The sequence below is a fragment of the Mauremys mutica genome, chromosome 7, assembly GCF_020497125.1.
Source record: "Mauremys mutica isolate MM-2020 ecotype Southern chromosome 7, ASM2049712v1, whole genome shotgun sequence".
Classification (NCBI taxonomy): domain Eukaryota; kingdom Metazoa; phylum Chordata; order Testudines; family Geoemydidae; genus Mauremys; species Mauremys mutica.
In genome coordinates this window covers 29211446-29229328 of record NC_059078.1, presented here as the reverse complement: position 1 = coordinate 29229328, position 17883 = coordinate 29211446, and the positions used below count along the sequence as shown (strand labels likewise).

General features: G+C 57.8%; 1 protein-coding gene across 2 annotated transcripts; it reads left to right on the top strand.

Annotated features, from left to right (window-relative positions):
* Positions 1–1850: 1850 nt before the first annotated feature.
* Positions 1851–17439, top strand: SF3B2 (splicing factor 3b subunit 2). 2 transcript variants are annotated; one of them, XM_045025300.1, is made up of 21 exons: positions 1851–2064; positions 2490–2536; positions 4249–4326; positions 4772–5023; positions 7159–7285; positions 7479–7579; positions 7885–7990; positions 8796–8884; positions 9816–10019; positions 10832–10969; positions 11309–11389; positions 11920–12147; positions 12530–12679; positions 13002–13091; positions 13440–13547; positions 14276–14383; positions 14931–15073; positions 15247–15348; positions 15851–15950; positions 16652–16837; positions 17097–17439. In XM_045025300.1, exons 1-21 carry the CDS (start codon positions 1950–1952, stop codon positions 17166–17168), a joined length of 2625 nt encoding a protein of 874 aa, XP_044881235.1. In that variant the 5' UTR covers positions 1851–1949; the 3' UTR covers positions 17169–17439. The 2 variants fall into 2 exon arrangements, with proteins under 2 accessions (XP_044881235.1, XP_044881236.1); XM_045025301.1 differs by having other exon boundaries at positions 1852–2064; positions 8799–8884; positions 17097–17435.
* Positions 17440–17883: the final 444 nt, after the last annotated feature.

The window sequence follows — 17883 nt, the reverse complement described above, 5'->3', positions numbered from 1 at the left end:
GTTAGACCTAAATGAGGAAAATATTCCCATGGTCACAGCAGCCTGTTTCGTGCTCCATAATATCTGTGAGGCGAAGGTTAAAAGTTTCCCCCAGGGTGGAATACAGAGGTGGTTTACCTGACAGCTGATTTTGAGCAGCCAGATACCAGGGCTACTGGGGGGCACAAGGGAGGGCTATTCAAATCAGGGAGGCTTTGAGGCACCATTTTGACAATGAGCTCCAGTAATCATCCAGAAACATTTCTTTCTATACAGCACTCTGCCATACTTTGTTAACTTGCCGCCATGCATGAAAATGTTGATTATTCCCGACCGTGATTTGTTCTCAGCGAATGATTAAATTGCCAATGTGTATTAATTCCAGCAGCAACCACCATGTGTAGCAGACCAATAAAGATTGGCTATCTTTCAGATAATATGTTTTGATTAAATACCAATTAACAACACACACAAAAGGCTTGGTGAGAAGGGAGAGAACAATGAAGGGCAGTGTAGGCTCTTATAGCTGTGTGTAAGTCCAGCTATCACTCTGGAAACTTTCCCAAGGAGTAGAATGAAGGGTACCAAGACAGGCCAGGAAGTTACAAGGAATGTGTGGGAGGAATTTGGGAAGGGGATGGAAAACAGTTCTGTATTGGCTGCAGGAGCTGCCAAGCACACATGAATTCTGCCTGCAGCATGATTAGGGACTTCAACATCTCCGTTTGCTCCTCCATCACTTTTATCATCCACTCCTGGCCCATTAAAATTCGCTCCTGGCTCTCCTTTCTGTCCTGCCTGTCTATTTCATAATTTTCTTTTAAAGTCTCTCTCCATGCCCTGTGTTCTTGTTTTCCAGCCTCTGAGGATTGGAGCAACCCTTGAAACATGTCCTCCTTGCTCTTCTTTGGTCACTTCCTTGTTTGGTGGAGGTGCTCCACCGATGTGTAGGTGTATTGGGGTTCCCGGGATGCAACCTGAACTGTGGGACTGGTAAGCCCTCTGTTTCACCAACCTGGGCTCCCTCTTACGCTGTGATGCTTTTGGCAAGCTGCAAACCTCTGGCAGGTACTGCTCTTACACAGACATCCACAGGCAGGGACACACCCAACTGAGTTACATTAAATGCTTCTCCCAGCCACTCGCGAACCAACAATAGAGAGACTCCTGCCAATTCCCCTCAGCTCCATACCCTCGCACCCCAGTACCCTCTTGCCCTGGTCAGAAGCCTGAGCAGTGTAAGTTTATTACTCAGTCTGCCCCTCCCTCAATGTGGAGAGGATGCACACTCGCCTTTGTTCACTGAGCTGAGGTTTCCCAAGCACTTCAGCCAAAACACACTGGTTTAGATGAAATATAAAACAGGTTTATTAACCACAGGAAGATGGATTATAAGTGATTATAAGTGGTAGGCGTAAGCGGTCAGAGGTCGTTACCAAAGAAAATAAAAGATAAGGGCACACGCTAAATCTTAACCCTCATTACACGAGCAGTATTTAGATCTGGCTGTTTTCTCACCCAGTGGATGTTACATCTCTTAATACACAGGCTTCTTCCTTAAGCCTGCTGGACCAGTCCCACGCGGGCCTCGCCAACCCCTCAGAACTACAATTCCCAGAATGCAAAGCTACGGGGGGGGGGGGGGTCAGCTCCTACATGTCTCAGAACTACAACTCCCAGTGGAAAGCGCGGTAACTGGTTTCCTCACTGGTCGCTTCATTACATGCGCGCTGACGTTACCCTACTGGGGACGCTCCCAGGACTACAACACCCAGAAAGCAGCGCGGGAGGAACCTTCCTCCCTCATTGGTTGTGCGTGTCGATGTCATCACGCTGCATGCGCAGCCGAGGCACTCATTACTCGAAGGTAGCACTTCTTCTGTTTAGCTGTGGGGCGCCCGCCGCGTGCCTGCGTGGTGACGTAGGTGCGGCGCCTACGGCGGCTGTTCAGGGTCGGACTGGGCGGGAAGATGGCGGCCGAGCACCCTGAGCCGCCGAAGGGGGAGCTGCCGCTGCCGGCCTACGGGGCCTGGGCGCCCGCCGAGCTGCAGGCGAAGTTGGCCGAGATCGGAGCCCCGGTGCAAGGTGGAGCCCGGCCGTGGGGAGTTGGGGGGGGCGGCTCCCTCCAGGGGCTTCCGGGGCCCATGTGGGGGTGGCGGCGAGCCCCGCTGGAGGGAGGGGACCCCACCTAGGAGAGCGGGTGGGAGCTGCTGGGGGGATGAGAGTGGGGGTGGCGCCCGCCGGGGGGTGCCTGGGGCCCGTGGGCGGCGGGAAGCCGCACGGGGGTGGGCGTGCTTGGGGCCGTATTGGGGGTAGGGTCTGTTCCGGCCCGCGGGCCCCGAGCTGCCTTTCCCAGGCAGCCCAGAGGCGTGGGGTAGGTTGGGGGTCGGACGGGAGCCTACTGGGCTGCTAGGGGTGGGGGAGCCCCTGGGTGGGGAAAGGCAGCTGGTGGTGGCGGCTCAGGCTCGGTTTTGGCCTGTGGTCTCTGACCCTTCATGTGTGTTTTCCAGGCAGCCGTGAGGAGCTGGTGGAGAGGCTGCAGACATACACGCTGCAGGTGAGGAATAACCTCCCCGTAAGCACACACTGCTCACATGAGGCAAGGGACTTGCTCTGCCATCAGAAACAGCCTCCCCAGGGCCCTAGCTGGAGCCCTGACACCAGAGGTGAAAGTAAGCTGGTACAGTCCGCTACTGCATACCGGTAAGAGCCGGTACACAACTGATCGTACTGGCAGGGCCTCTGGTGAAGGGAGCCAGAAGGGGCAGCTTCTCTGGAGCCTGGCAATTTAAAGGGCCTGGGGCTCCTGGCTGCTGCTACTGTGCGGCTGGAGCCCTGGGCCCTTTAAGTCACTGCCGCTACCCCAGGACTTTGGCGGCAATTTAAAGGGCCCAAGGCTCCAGTCGCTGCTGTGGTAGTGGCGGTGCTGGCCGGGAGCCCTGGGCCATTTAAATTGCTGCTGACCGCCCTGAGTACTGTTAAGTCCCTTAAGTTACTTTCACTCCTGCGTGCCACCCACATCCCAGTTTCTCTATATAAAAGGGATCCGTACAGAGGCCCAAACCTGGGGCTGCCAACCTGCAGTGGGAAACCTTACTGCCTTGCATGTACTGTAGTGTCACACCCCCAGCATGTATGATAGAGCATGCGGTAAGGGGCTCCCACCTTTACTGCCCTCCTAGCCACATGCACACCATGCTAGCTACACAGTGTGAGCAGTAACCACACTCAACAGCTTTGTGACTAGGAGCCAGGAGGCTACCAGCCTGGATTCACTGGTGTTAGAGTAAATGAGCAATATTAGAAGATGAAGGCTGGTGTAGTGGTTAGGGCACTAGCTGGGATTCAGGAGCCCTGGGTTCTAGTCCCTGCTCTGCCACAGACTCCCCCAGGAGACCTTCCGTGAGTCACCCAGCCTCTTTAGGTCTCAGTTTGGCATCTGTATAATGAGGATAGTAGTGCTGCCGGACCTGTAAGGATAAACAAATTAACAACTGGGAGGCGCTCAGATACTATGTTAACATAACAAGAGGTACCACTCAGCGTGAACAGTAAGCTGGGTTGTGACCATCCTCTGATTGACCCATCTTGGGTGCTAGTGACCTGTGGAAGGAAACTTTTGTGATCTTAATCTTAAAACTGGAACATGTGAGTGCTACTGCTGTGTTGGGCGGGAGGTGGGGGCACCAGTGACATAGCCAGTGCTGTTCGGATGCCAGTAGGGAGCTCTGTCCTAGTGAGGGTCATTGAGGTTTCATCTGGGCTCTTGTATTCCTTCCTGTCCCAAAATACAGCAGGGTCTGACTAGCCCACCTGCCCGCCCAACAGCAGAGGGATAATGACAAGTGCTCTGCTGAGGCCTCACCTCTCTACCCCACTATCTCTGCTGGTGTTCGTAGTAATTAGGGCAATTATAGTGCTGCCTGGGGGGAAGCTAGTGCGTGGGCTGCTGGGGGTGGCCTTACTTCTATCCCCATCTCTGAGCCACGTGCTCTGTGGGCATCAATATCCCCGTCCTGCTTTCTGTCTTGGCTATGGAGACTCTGGTATTGTGTTGTGGGGGTGTATGCGCAGCACCCCCAGGCTCCATCTTGCTTGGAGAATTCCACACTAAGGTCCTTCCTTGCCGTGGTGGTAAATTGGCCTCCCCAGCGCCTGCAGTTCCTCTCCTGACCCAGCGCAAGCCAGTGGGAGTCTCAGAGAGAGGCTCCCCAGTGGATAGGCTTTCACCTGCTTTGCAGCCGCATTTACTGTGTCCTCTCTCTGCAGACTGGCATCGTGCTGAGCAGGCCGTCTCTTAGGGGAGATGATGGTGACAAGCCCACCCCACCCCCGATACCTGGACAGGTAAGTGTGTGTGTGTGTGTGGGGCGGGGGGTTGGGGAGGAGGAATCCTGGCCTGGCTAGGTCACAGGGGCTTCCCTAGGGGCTGACTGGCCCGCTCTAGCTCTCCTATGTTGGGAGGAGGCTGTCCAGCTTCTCAGGGTGACTGGCATCCGTTGGTACTTCCTGCCAGGAGCTATTGCTAACCCCAGCATCCTGAAGAGCAGTGCTGTTCTACCTTCCTAAGTCCCTCCAACTGTGTCTGAGATCCACGAGCCGCCTCCTCTTCCTATGCTGAGCATGCTCAGCGTTGCTTTGTGGCTCTTGGGCTGTTACTGCTGCCTCTGCGGTGGGGCACAGCATCTCAGTGCAGGGCGATGGCTCTTGGTATAAATAACCCATGAATTGCTTTGTGATCCTGCACACTCTGCGTTGGTCCTTACCTCCTCATCTTTTCTCTCAATCACAGCTCCCTGGGATCCCTTTGCCCCCTCCCCCCATGGGGATGCCACCCATGCAGCCCCCGCCACCCCCTCCTCCTCCCCCTGGCATCAGCCTCAACTTCCCCATGGGCGTGGGGCCCCCTCCGCCACCCCCAGGCATGGGGCCCCCCCTCCGCATGCAGAGCGTGGACCCCTCAGCTCTGTCAGAGGAAGATCGTCTGAAGCTGGCGCAGCAGCAGGCAGCCATGCTAATGCAGCAAGAAGAGAGGGCGAAGCAGGTAAGGGCTGTGCTGCAGGCGGGCAGAGGTGCTCTCCCTCAGTGCTGGCCCCAGGGTGGCACTAAGGGGTGCTGTGCTGTAGGGGCTCAGTCTTTGTGCTCTCCCCTGTCTGTCAGTGCTGACCCCAGTGCCCCTGTGTGGTGTGAGGCGGTGCTATGCTGCAGGGATCTGTAGCGGCCCTCTCCCCGGGCAGTGAGTGCTGACCCGAATGCCCCAGTGTGGTTAGCCCTGTGCTGCAGGGTATCTGCCAGATGACATATAATGAAGATTCAACCACTTCGTTTGCCAAGAGTCTGGGCTTTTTAATCCTGGGGTCCTGGATTTGGCCTCCTCAGATCCCCCCTTCCCAAGTGCAATTTGAGTTGTGTATCGGATTCTTCACGTCCTGCCTTAAACCACTGTGAAGTGCTAATGCTGAGCAGCCTCTGTGTCCCACCCCAGAGGTGGCCACATCTCAGCACTAGGTGAAGGATCCCTGTATATCTAGCCCCATGCCCCACTTCGGAGGCAGCTATTTCTCAATGCTGGGTGAGGGAAAGTTCACCTTTAAATTCTAGCTTGTGCAATCTGTTCTGTCTGCCCATAGCCAGGGGATAGGGAAAGACACATGGGTGAAACCGACCAGGTAGCAGAGCAGTGGGGTCTGTATGTCGCATCTGGGCCTGAAGGAGCCTGATCTGGCTCCTTCCCCCCTCAAGTTGCTGAAGACACACTGCTCTCTCCTCTCTGATATTGAACTGAATTGGATCCAATTGCTGTCCTGGCAGAGAACAGATGTTGCGATCCATTCAGCTCCCTGTCTGCCCCCCTGCCAAGTTCCGCACAGCTCTGCTGACCCATTCCCAGATTGCTGCCTCGATTGCTGGCCTTTCCCAAAGCCCTGAGCAGGCAGGGGATGGGTGCCACATGCCACCTGCCTGGCCCCTGAGCTCCTGTCCGGGGAGCCTAGTCCCTGGCTCCTCCCCCACTGTCCCCCCTTTCCCATAGCCGCGTGGGCCACACTCTGGCCTGCCACTCCCACTGGGCAGCATGGGAAGCACAGCTGGCTCTGGCCGGGTGTCACGGCTGCGAGCGTCTGCTGCTGGTGAGGGGGGTGGGGTTGGGTAAGGGAGCGGGGGTTCCTGGGGGGCAGTCAGGGAGGAGGGGGTGGTTGGATGGGCTGGAGGTTCTGTGGGGGTGCTCAGGGGATGGTGAACAGGGAGGGTTGGGAGTGGGAGTCCCGGGGGGGCCTGTTGGGGTGGAGGTGTGGATGGGGTCGAGAGGGCAGTCGGCCCAGGGAGCAGGGGGAGGGGGGTTGGATAAGGGAGTGGGATCCCAGGGTGCAGTTAGGGGAGGGGGGTCCCAGGAGGGGGCGGTCAGGGGATGAGGAGCAGAGGGCGGTTGGATAGGGGGTGGGAGTCCCAGGGGGGCAGTCAGGGTGCAGGGGTGTGGATAGGGGTTGGGGCAGGGGGGGTTGGATGGGTTGGGAGTTCTGAGGGGGGCATTTGGGGCAGGAAGTGGGAGGGGGGCAGGCTTTTTGGGGAGGCACAGCCTTCCCTACCCAGCCCTCCATACAATTGCGCAACCTCGATGTGGCCCTCGGGCCAAAAAGTTTGCCCACCCCTGGCCTACAGTCTCCCCCAATAACCTTCATAGAATATCAGGGTTGGAAGGGACCTCAGGAGGTCATCTAGTCCAACCCCCTGCTCAAAGCAGGACCAATCCCCAGACAGATTTTTGCCCCAGATCCCTAAATGGACCCCTCAAGGATTGAACTCACAACCCTGGGTTTAGCAGGCCAATGCTCAAACCACTGATATGTCTATCCAGCACCACCTCCCAGCCACAAATCTGCCCTCTCCCTGCAAATCTCCAGCTCCCGTGGGCTCTTGGAGTCCAGAATCTGCCCCCTCTGTCACCAGTGGGCCTATCTGGCCCAATATCTCCACCACCAGAGGGCTCATGGCCTCATGTCTCCTGGCATCCCTCTCCATGATTATGGAGTGAGCATCCAACACTCCTGCATGGCAGGGGTGTTGCCTCTCCCACCCCATCCTGCCACAGACATCCTGTGGGGAAGGCTGGGTGGGGAGCAGGGCTGCTGATCTTCAGCTTCAACCCAACAGTGACTTCTCCATGTGTTCTCCTTCTCTCAGGCTGCAGTCTTACTGGAACAGGAGCGACAGAAAGAGATGGCCAAGCTGGCCCCCCCGGTGCCCAGACCTCCTCTGGATGTGGGGCCTGTCAGACCCATAGGACCAAGGCCCCCAATGGTGCCACGAGGTGAGATTATTTCCCCAACTGGGGTATGGATTCGGGGGCCTTTTGCCTCTACCAGGCTCTGGCTCTGATCCAACTCCTGGCTGCTGCCTCTGCTTTGGAAGTAGGGTGTCAGGAAGCAACAGGGAGCTGGTTACTTCAGATCCATTCCTTATGGGGACTCACCCCTTTGTTTGCGTCTCTCCTGCCCATCTAGGTAGTGCCCCTGTGGGACCGCCGCTGCCTGGAGTTCCTATTGGTGCCCCTGGCCCAAGGCCGCGGGGGCCGCCGCCGCCTCCTGGGGAAGAAGGCCGAGAGGTAAGGATGCAGAAGGTGGTGGCTGGAGGGTGGCCTGTTGCAGGTGGGGCAGCTTTCTGAGATGTGTTGGAGGTAGAGAGGAGAATTCCTATCCTCCTTCTCTTCTCTTCTCCCCCCCCCCCCCACACACACACACACACACACACACACACACACACACAGTGGGTTCTATACCTGGCTCTGGGAGGGGAATGGGGTCTGGGTGGGGTGCTAGGAGCCAGGACTCCTGGGTTGTTCCTGTCCAAGTCAGCCTGTGGGTCCTGTTGTGGAACATCCCCCTGCTTAGTGATCGCCTCCGTTTGTAGACAGACGATTCCACCATTGGCCCCAAGATCCCTCAGGCCCTGGAGAAGATCCTGCAACTCAAGGAGATCCGGCAGGAAGAGCTCATAACTGTGCCTGGCACCACAGGTAACAGGCTCCTTCCATTCTGTTCCTGTGTGGTTTGGGGCAGGAGCCCTGGCTTCAGGCGGAGCCCTGACCTCTCCCAGCAGGAGGTGCTGTAGGGAGCAAGGGCAGGAGTTCTGGAGGGTCAGGATGGACATCTGGGTTTTATCCCCAGCTCTGGGTGGGGAGGAGAGTCTAGTGTGTTAGAGCTGGTGGGCGACTGGGAGTCAGGACTCCTGGATTCTACTTCTGGCTCATGTGGAAGTGGGGCCTAGAAGTTAGAGCTGGGAACTGCATGCCAGTGATCTGTGCCCCATCATTCTAAATCCTCTTGCTTCCCCTGCCCTGCTTTTTGGTTGTGCCCTGGCACTGGTGACTGCTGTTGGGACTTGCCCAAGAGCTGGGTGCTGTTTGAAGGCAGGGGGAATCCTTCCTTCCAGGAACACCCCAGTTAACCTCTCTTTGCTGTGTCTGTACCCCAGAAGACAGAATTGTCAGGCATCTCCTAGGAAACCCATCTCTTGTCCCTTGGTAATGCTCCCCACAAAGCAGAGGCAACTAACCTGCCTGGGTTGTGTTCCTTCTATATGCTGCACCCCCCACTAAGCCAACTCTTGCACTGGGACAAATGGGGGCTGGTTGGCATGTGCTATGGGGGGCGCAGGAGAATTGGCCTCCCTTGTAATGTGGTTGGTCACTCCTGCTCCCAGCGTGCAGTTCTGAGGGGTTGGCAGGGCTGTTCCCTCCTTGTCTTCCCCCAGAGCTTGCTGCAGTGCGTCTGACACCCCCTCTCCCCCTCCACCCGTTGCTGATTCTCCCTGTATTTCAGTAGATGACGATATGGAGACAGATTTGAAGGCATTGATCAGTATCTCTGCTTCAGAGACCGAGGAGGACATGGCTCTGTCAAAGAAAGAGGTGAGCAGGCTGTGTGCCACGCATTAGTCCCCAGCTCATCAAGTGGCTTAGAGGGGAGAAGCTGGGAGCCAGGACTCCTGGGTTCTCTCCTCACTTCTGGGAGGAGAGCAGGGGGTACTGGGAGCCTGGACTCCTGGGTTCTATTCCCAGTCTGTCGTTGGCTTCTAAGGACCGGTCAACCCCTTCATCTGTCTCTGCTTCGGTTTTCCCTTCCGTTGAATGAGGCTTGTCTATCTTCAGGAGCAGAGAGCTCTGTTAGATGTGGAGATGGGCACTTCCCCCTAGTCTAACCTCAGCCTGGCTAGTGACAGATAGATTTAAAGTGACCGCATCAGCTGAGCACAGGCCTTGATGTTGAGGCTGAAAACATTGGCTTGGACTGTAATAGATTCCCATGAACCATGTTTCCAATTAGGGCGTTTGAATCTTCCCTGGCCGCCAGTGTGGGGAGGGATGAGAGTGAAATTGACTCTGAGTTGCATGTGAAACTCACAAGAATCTCCCTGCAACAGGGATGCTAGGAGTGAAAGGAGGTGGGAGATATTTCCCTTTGCATTCAGGGGGCTCTAGATTGGAAACACTTCACAGCAGCTGGGAACTGCCACATAAAGCTGAGGCCCTGGCCATGTGTGGCAAGTCTCATGAGCTGCTGTGCCGAGCCCAGCATCCTGCAAGATGACTGTCAGGATCATTTCGTGCTGTCACCATAAAGTTCCTCCTCCAGAATTCTTCTTCATGTCTGCCATATACGGTGCAGCTCTGTCATGTGCAGTGGAAGAGCTGCCACTTACAGGATGGAGTGTGACCTGCGTCTCAGTGCTGGGGAGGGTTCTCTGTATAAACAGCCCCTCTCCCCCGCTCTACCCCAGAGGTGGCCGCATCTGAGCACCAGTGGAGGGACCTATAGTTATTAACACACTTCTCTCGACAGAGGAACCGTAAGCGCCGTAACCGGAAGAAGAAGAAGAAGGCACGTGTGGCAGCACAGGGCACAGAGGGCAAAGGGGAGAAGGAGTCTCAGCGCACTGAGCCCAAAGACACTGAGTCAGTGGTGGAGATTGAGTACGTCACTGAGGAGCCGGAGATTTATGACCCCAACTTCATCTTCTTCAAGAGGATCTTCGATGCCTTCAAGGTGAGCCAGGCTCCGGGTGCAGCCCTGGGGTTTTGGCGCTACACAGCTAAAGGAGCCTCTAGTGGTTAAAGTGCTGGCATCTGGCCGAGGAGTGGGGTCTAGTGGTTAGAGCATAGAAGGGTGCCAGGACTCCTGGGAGGGCAGTGGGGTCTAGTGGTTAGAAGAGTGGGGCTGGAAGTCAGGACTCCTGAGTTCTACCCCTAGCTCTGAGACCATTCTCTTGAGTGGGGCATGGGGAGACTCACGGGCTGCACTGAGCCCCAAATCCGGTGCTGATCTGTTTGCAATGGGGCGGGGGAAGTAGCTGCAAGCTCCATCCGCCATGGCTCTGGGGGCAGTGCTTCCCGCCTCATCAGGATACAGATCGGTGTCTGCCCTCCAGCATCATGTTCCCTGCAGCCTGAGAGGGGGCACAAGCTGGGTTCTCGTGCCTGCTGCTGAGTTGGCTGACCCCTGGATGGTGCTGAGAGGAGGGGGAACTTCCCCTCCATAGTTCAGAAGTCCCTCCTCTTACTTAAGGGCCTGGCTTGTAGATCTTCATTCCCCAGGGCAGCAGCACCCCCACATGGCCTGTATCCCCCATCTGTTCTCTTTGGGGTTCTGCTAGCTCCTCTGAGGAGATGGGGGACAGAGTGAAGGATGCTCCTTTCCCAAGTCTTGTGCCTCCCCCGCTGTGGGGTTCCCAGCTGCTCCTTGGGGGACAATTGCTCAGGCTCATGCGCTCCTGCTTAAATCCCCCTCTGGTCAGTGTCTCCTCCCTGGGGATGGAGTCTCCGGCCTCTGCACCTTCTCACCCTCTCTTACCCCCACAGCTGACGGATGATGTAAAGAAAGATAAAGAGAAGGAGCCCGACAAGGCAGACAAGCCAGAGAGTGCAGCCGCACCCAAGAAGAAGGGCTTCGAGGAGGACCGGAAGGGCAGCGACGATGACAGTTCCGATGATGAACAGGTGGGCTGGGGGCGGGGCCAGGCAGCTAGCCAGTGGAACTCCCTGCCACCACAATGTCCCAGAGCGCAGGAGAGACTTGGGGGTGGGGGGAGGTATTGCTAGGGATCAATTAGGTTGGCATCTGCACTGACCCCAGTTGGTGCTGTGGTCCCGAGGCTGCAAAGCTGGGCTAGTGCTGCAGGGAGGTGCTTTACTGGGAGTGGGGATCTTTCATCTGCATCTTGCACTGCCCAGTATTAGCGTGTGGGGGGGGATATTGGGTCCATTGGTCTGATCAGATGGAAGTGGTGTGGGGGACTCTGGCTGGATGAGCCTATTGTGTTTCGTTCTTGGGTCTAGGAGAAGAAACCTGAGGCCCCAAAACTGTCCAAGAAGAAGCTGAGACGCATGAATCGTTTCACGGTGGCAGAGCTCAAGCAGGTGAGATGGTCGGTCACCCCCAGTGCCATGTGGGTGGCTGTGTCACAGCTTCTCTGAAGGGGCACTCCCTGGGGAACAGAGCTGGCCCTGCTCAAAACGCTGTAGGGAGGGATGGGACTGAACGGCCCCTCCCCTCTCAGCCCCTGGTTCAGGGCACAGGGGACTCTGCATTGGGGTTGGTGCCCTCTGGGCCCAGCTTGGCTAGTTGGGTTGGTACTCTTTAGGCAGCAAGAGTGCAACTGACCCAGCTGGGTGTTGGGCCGTGCTTTGTCCCGCAGGGAACACTGTACCAGCAAGGGGTCTCCCAGGATGAACTTGCCTCAGGTCCCATTGGGACCGTTTGGCCTCTGCTGTCTGGCTGGGATGGAGCTGATGGAGCAGGGGGAATCGGACGCAGTGGCTGGGATTGGGGGGCGGGAAGAGAAGGTTCTGGTGCTCTAAAGGTTAAGCTGTTGGCCTGGGGTAGAGATGATGGGCGGGTGGTGAACTCTGGCACTTGGAGGGTTAAGCCTGTGCTGTCCTGTCCCCAGCTTGTGGCGCGCCCGGACGTGGTGGAGATGCATGATGTGACAGCCCAGGACCCCAAGCTGCTGGTTCATCTCAAGGCCACCCGCAACTCTGTGCCAGTACCCCGGCACTGGTGCTTCAAGCGCAAGTACTTGCAGGGCAAGCGGGGCATTGAGAAGCCGCCTTTTGAGCTGCCTGACTTCATCAAGCGCACGGGCATCCAGGAGATGCGAGAGGCGTTGCAGGAAAAGGTACCCACACGTGCACCACACTCCAGAGGTAGCTGCATCTTGGTGCCAGTCGAGGGGTCCCTGTATAAACAGTCCCTACTCTCAGCTCCCCCTCTGATCTGGGTTGCTGTGTGGTGACTTGGAGGGGCTGGTGCTATATTCCCCTCCCTGGGATGACTGGAAGACTTGGTCCAGTTATCCATTGCCATATTTCCATGCCACGCACACACCTCCCCTCCCACCCCGTTGGTAGATCAGGTCTGCCTCCTGGAGAGGGGTTTACATCCTGGGCCCTGCAGGGGGTGGCAGGAGGCTGTTTGGTGGCACTGTCTGTCCCTGCAGGGCCTATGGCGTGGTTGAGGTGTGCTCACGGTCTCCTTTCTCCTCCCCCCCACCCCCCCAGGAGGAGCAGAAAACCATGAAGTCAAAGATGCGGGAGAAGGTTCGCCCCAAGATGGGCAAGATCGACATTGACTACCAGAAGCTGCACGACGCCTTCTTCAAGTGGCAAACCAAGCCCAAGCTCACCATCCATGGAGACCTCTACTACGAGGTAAGTGTGGGGCCCGGGGAAGCCCTGTCCCTATGGGAACCCCTCAGATGGGGCAGTGCCTCCGGCTGGGGTCTGGGTCCAGAGTGTGCCCCGTGACTCAGGAGGGCAGTCTCCATCTCTAGCAGACCGCTGGGGATTGTGGGCTGGGAAGGAAAACCTATCCTGGCCTGGCTCTCTCTGACCCTGGGTTTCTGGTTGCTGGGAGCCTCTCCCCAGCTGGATGCTAGGCTGTGATCAGCCCATGTGGAGTGCTGCCAGAGCCCACTAGCATTGGGGCACCCTCTCGCGATTGCTCTGACCCCAAGACTCTCCTCTCCACCAGGGCAAGGAGTTTGAGACGCGGCTGAAAGAGAAGAAGCCAGGGGACCTGTCAGACGAGCTGCGCATTGCCTTGGGGATGCCCGTTGGCCCGGTAAGTGCTCTTGGAAGCCGCCTGTCAGACGAGGGTAGCTGGTGTGACCCTCACCTGCTGGTCCTACGGCCAGCCTTTGGGAGGCAGCTAGTCATGGCTGGGCACCTGGGGGCTAGAACAGCAGAGCAGCTCTAGGGTGGGATTGCAGGGCACTGGCAGAGCTATGGTGGTGGGGAGGTAGGTAGCAGGAGGCTGGAGGTTGGGACTGACGGGTGCCTGTGAGTGAGAGATGAGGTTTTCAGTCCCCTCCTTCTGGCACTTCCTTGCTGATGGTCCGGGGGCTGGTTAGCTAGGGCTGGGCAAGCAAGTCTGTCCTATTGGCTAACACCATGTCTCTACTGATTGCAGAATGCCCACAAAGTGCCACCCCCGTGGCTGATCGCCATGCAGCGCTACGGCCCACCTCCCTCCTACCCTAACCTGAAGATCCCGGGCCTCAATTCCCCCATCCCAGAGGTGAGTGGCTGAGTCTGTCCTGCGGGGCGCTGGGGAATGATCCCTCGTCCCAGCATGTGCTCTTTGGGTGTCTGCAGGGCTCTCGAATGGCTGGGAGGCCAATGGCGCTGTCACTGGTGCCGGAGTCCCTGTTGGAGTGGTCCTAGTCCAAGAAAACCCCTCCCCATTTGGCCCTTTTTCACTAGGGGGAAAAGGGGACTCTTAACTCGGGGCAGTGCTAGTGCAGCTGAGTCACTGGGCCTTCCCACAAGCTCGGCCTGCCAATACAGAGTGACACTATCCCTGAGACTCCCCTTTTCCTAGCAAAGACCAGGTTGGAGCACTGGCCTCTTTCCTGCTTCCCACTCCTGAGCCCCCCTGCCCTCCCACCCCCCTAGATCGCTTTCATCTGGCACTCCACGCTTCTTGTTCCCGTGTTCCCCACTCCACGTGGTTATATGCTCGTCTTCCTCCTGCCCCACTCACACCATCCACAGACCTGTATTAACCATCCCGGAGTGAAATCTACCCCTTCTGCGTAGAAACCAGCACAGTCACAAGAGGTGAGAGGAGCACTGGCACAGCTTCCCAGCTGGGAGGCTAAGGCCCACAGATGGGAGGTGACTTAGCCAGAGTCAGTGGCTAGCCAGGACCAGAGCCCAGGAGTCCTGGCTTCCAGTCACCCCCTGCTCTAACCAACTGGACTCCACTGTCCTCTGGAGCCTGAATAACTCTTTCCTCTTGTCCAGGGCTGCTCGTTTGGGTACCATGCTGGGGGCTGGGGGAAACCCCCCGTTGATGAGACTGGGAAGCCCCTGTATGGAGACGTCTTTGGGACCAATGCTTCTGAGTTCCAGGTAGGTAGCCAAGTGATCACGGCCCTGGAGAGACTGGGTGGGGGTGGGAATAGCCATTGCTTGGGGGATTGTGGTCACATGCCACTCCTGTACTTTCTAGGCGCAACGGGATGAGCTAGGGGCCACCCACTGGCCGGCATTCTCCCTCTTTGGTACTGCCAACCAGGCCGGGGCTCTTCCAGGGTGGCGGGAACCAAGACGAATACACAACCTGCACTGACCCATTACCTCCCTGCTGAGTGTCAGTAGGACCCCTGGAACTGCTCCTCCATGGGGCTGATGAGCTGAGGCAGAGCCGGGGGGGGGGGGGGGGCAGCAAGGCTGGTGCTGGGGAAAAGATTGGATCCCTGAATGTTGGAGACTGAACCCCCGTTCCTACTGTACTGGGGCTGGAATGGTGCCCCCTAGAGGAGGAAAGCCCATTTCCCTACTCCTCTGAGCCAGCCTGTCTCCTTGCTCTGCGGCTGAATCAGAGCAGCGCCCTCCAGTGGGGAGAGGCCCCCGTCCTCACATCTCCCTCTGTCCAACCCATCTCCCCTCATTTCAGACCAAAGCAGAAGAAGAGGAAATTGACCGGACACCCTGGGGAGAGCTGGAGCCATCAGACGAGGAATCCTCAGAGGAGGAAGAGGAGGAGGAGAGTGATGAGGAGAAGCCAGATGAGACGGGCTTCATCACCCCAGCTGACAGGTCGGTGCCTATCGGGGTGGGGGCTGCCCTGGCATGGGCTATGGTGGCGCTGGGGCTGGCGTGGGGTTGTGGCGGGTGGGGGCATGGTCAGTGAGGGCCATGTGGGGCTCCTCCATTCTAGCCAGGCCATGTGGCCCAGGTGCTGTCTCTAACCATTTGCCCTTCCTCCCCAGTGGCCTGATCACGCCAGGCGGCTTCTCCTCCGTCCCTGCCGGCATGGAGACTCCTGAGCTCATTGAGCTGAGGAAGAAGAAGATAGAAGAGGCCATGGATGGGTAAGTCAGGCCTCTGCCTTGCTTGTGCCACTCTGCTCCCCCAGAGACAGCGCGGGGAGCAGGACTCAAGAGGGAATCCCATGGAACCCCAGGGAGCACCGTAGTGTGCACTCTGTGCTGGCCCTAATGCCCCCATGTGCCGTACTGGCATTAGGGCTGTACTGCAGGGAGCGGGGGTGGGGCTCGGTAAGGTGTGCAGAGCCTAGCGTGAGCCAGGGCGTGATGCTGGTGATGCTGTTATTTTGGAGGGCTCTCGGTCACTTACCTTCCCAGTTGGAGCTCTTAGTCCTGCTCTCTTGGCCCAGTCTCAGCCTTGCTGTTCCCATTCTGCTTCCCAAATCCCTCCTGCTGTTTCATTAGGGCCAGACACTCTCTTCTCCATTTCCTGTCCCAATCTGCTGTCTGGCTACCAAACAGCCCACCCCAGAGGTAGCTGCATCTCTGTCCCCCTGGCACTCATGGCCTGTTGTGCTGATCCTGTGTCTGACCCCCTTACCCACAGCAGCGAGACGCCCCAGCTCTTCACGGTGCTGCCAGAGAAGCGAACTGCCACGGTTGGGGGTGCTATGATGGGTTCCACTCACATCTATGACATGTCCACGGTGAGTGACTTAGGCCAGCCAGCCAGGTGAGCTCTGAGACCTGAACCAGCGACCCACGGCTTGGCGGGATGGGGACCTGTACTGCCAGAACCCACCTATTCTCTCTGGGCCCCTGGAGCAATTGTGGTGACAAGGCTTCCTTGCATGGGAGGGGCAGTGGGGTGGGGCTGCTTGTCCTTGGCATGAGCACTGGTCTGTGTTCACTAGTGATCTGGAGCAGGGATGGGGCCAGCTGGGCAGGGGAGTTGGGTACTGAGGGCAGTGGGGCTTGAGGAGTGGAGCAGAGAGCTGGGAAGCCATGGTGCAGGGAGGGGGGCAGGACTCAGCTGGATGGGCTATGGAAAGGGGTTGAGCAGCATGGAGGGCAATAGGTGGCCCTTAGCTGCTGAAGAGCCAGGCTAGAACTGTAGTTCAGTGGGACCACCCAAGCCCGGTTCAAGTGCAAGGCCCTGGCCTTCCCCACTGCAGTTAGCCTGTGGGACTCTCTGCCCACAGGGGCTCATGGTGGCTGGGAGCCAAGCAGGGTCTGGGTGTTTCTGTGGGCATTTGAGGCAAGAACTCTGAATGCTCCGCCTGGGGGAGATTGTCCCCCCCAATAAGATAAACCAGGCTAGTGTGGCCCCTGGCTGCTGTTCCCTGGGGGCAAGGGCTCCCCACTCCCATGCATAGTGCTGGCGTCTCACCCTTCTCCTCGCCTGCAGGTGATGAGCCGGAAGGGGCCGGTGCCAGAGATCCAGGGAGTGGAGGTGGCGCTGGCTCCTGAGGAGTTGGAGCTTGATCCGATGGCCATGACGCAGAAGTACGAAGAGCACGTGCGGGAGCAGCAGGCCCAGGTGGAGAAGGAGGACTTCAGTGACATGGTGGCTGAGCACGCAGCTAAGCAGAAGGTATTGGGGGGGCTGGGCTGGGGGAAGGGGCCTGGGGTGGGACATGGGGCTGAACCCTCTATGGGGTGCCAGCTCCTATCTGGCCCCACAGGGTAGGGGGATTGATTTGGCTCGGGGTCAGTGAATGGGATACAGAGCCTGTCCCCTCTAGGGGGTGCCAAAGCTCCTGTCCAGCCTCAGGGTTGGGGGAGAAACTGGGCCAGGGAGGAGGTCATGAGTCTCTTGCTGGCTGAACTTTCTCTCTCTCTCCCCCCTGCAGCAGAAGAAGCGGAAAGCGCAGCCCCAAGACACGCGTGGGGGCGGCAAGAAGTACAAAGAGTTCAAGTTCTAGCCCCATCCCCTTGGTTTGCATCCCTTCTGTTTTTAACCCACTTGTTCCTGTGCCTGTGCTGTGGGGAGAGCCACCCTCGCTGGCGCCCCCTGCTGCTCAGTCCCCTCCAACTGTTTTGTGGTTGTTTTTTTTTTTTTGTAAATAAAATCCTGGGTGCTGGGGCGATGCCCCTGCCTGGGTTCTCGCTCAGTCTGGCCCGTTGGATCTTGTCTCTAGGAGGCGAGCACTGCCTCCTCCCTTTGCTGTCTCAGGATCCCCATCAACCACTGCACCTTCCCATCTTCGGCCAGATGCTGTGGGGCAAGTGGAGACAAGGGGGCCAGGCAGGGTGGGCTCCTGGGAATCTTGCTCCTCAGGCAATAAGCCATGCTGTGAAGACTCAGACGTAGAACTTCTGTTGCCTGGGTGCCAGGCCTTGGAGTACAGTGATCTCTGTGCACTCTGCTTCCAGTTCCCTGCTGGCTCTGTGTGTGGCTCTGCCAGGGAGGTGAGATCTCCAGGTCTATTGTAAAAAGCCGGTGGGAGCAAAGGGGTAGTTGCCTTGTAGGGCTGTGCTGTGCTGAGTAATCTCCCCTGGCAGGCCCCCCTCTGTTGTAGTAAAACTGCTGTAAGCTGGGTCACTGCCCTCACCCCAGGGCTGCAGCCCCTACCGTAGTGTCTCGGGGAGCCCTCGCTGCTTTGGGAAGAGGGGATAGGGGGCAGCTGCATATGAAGC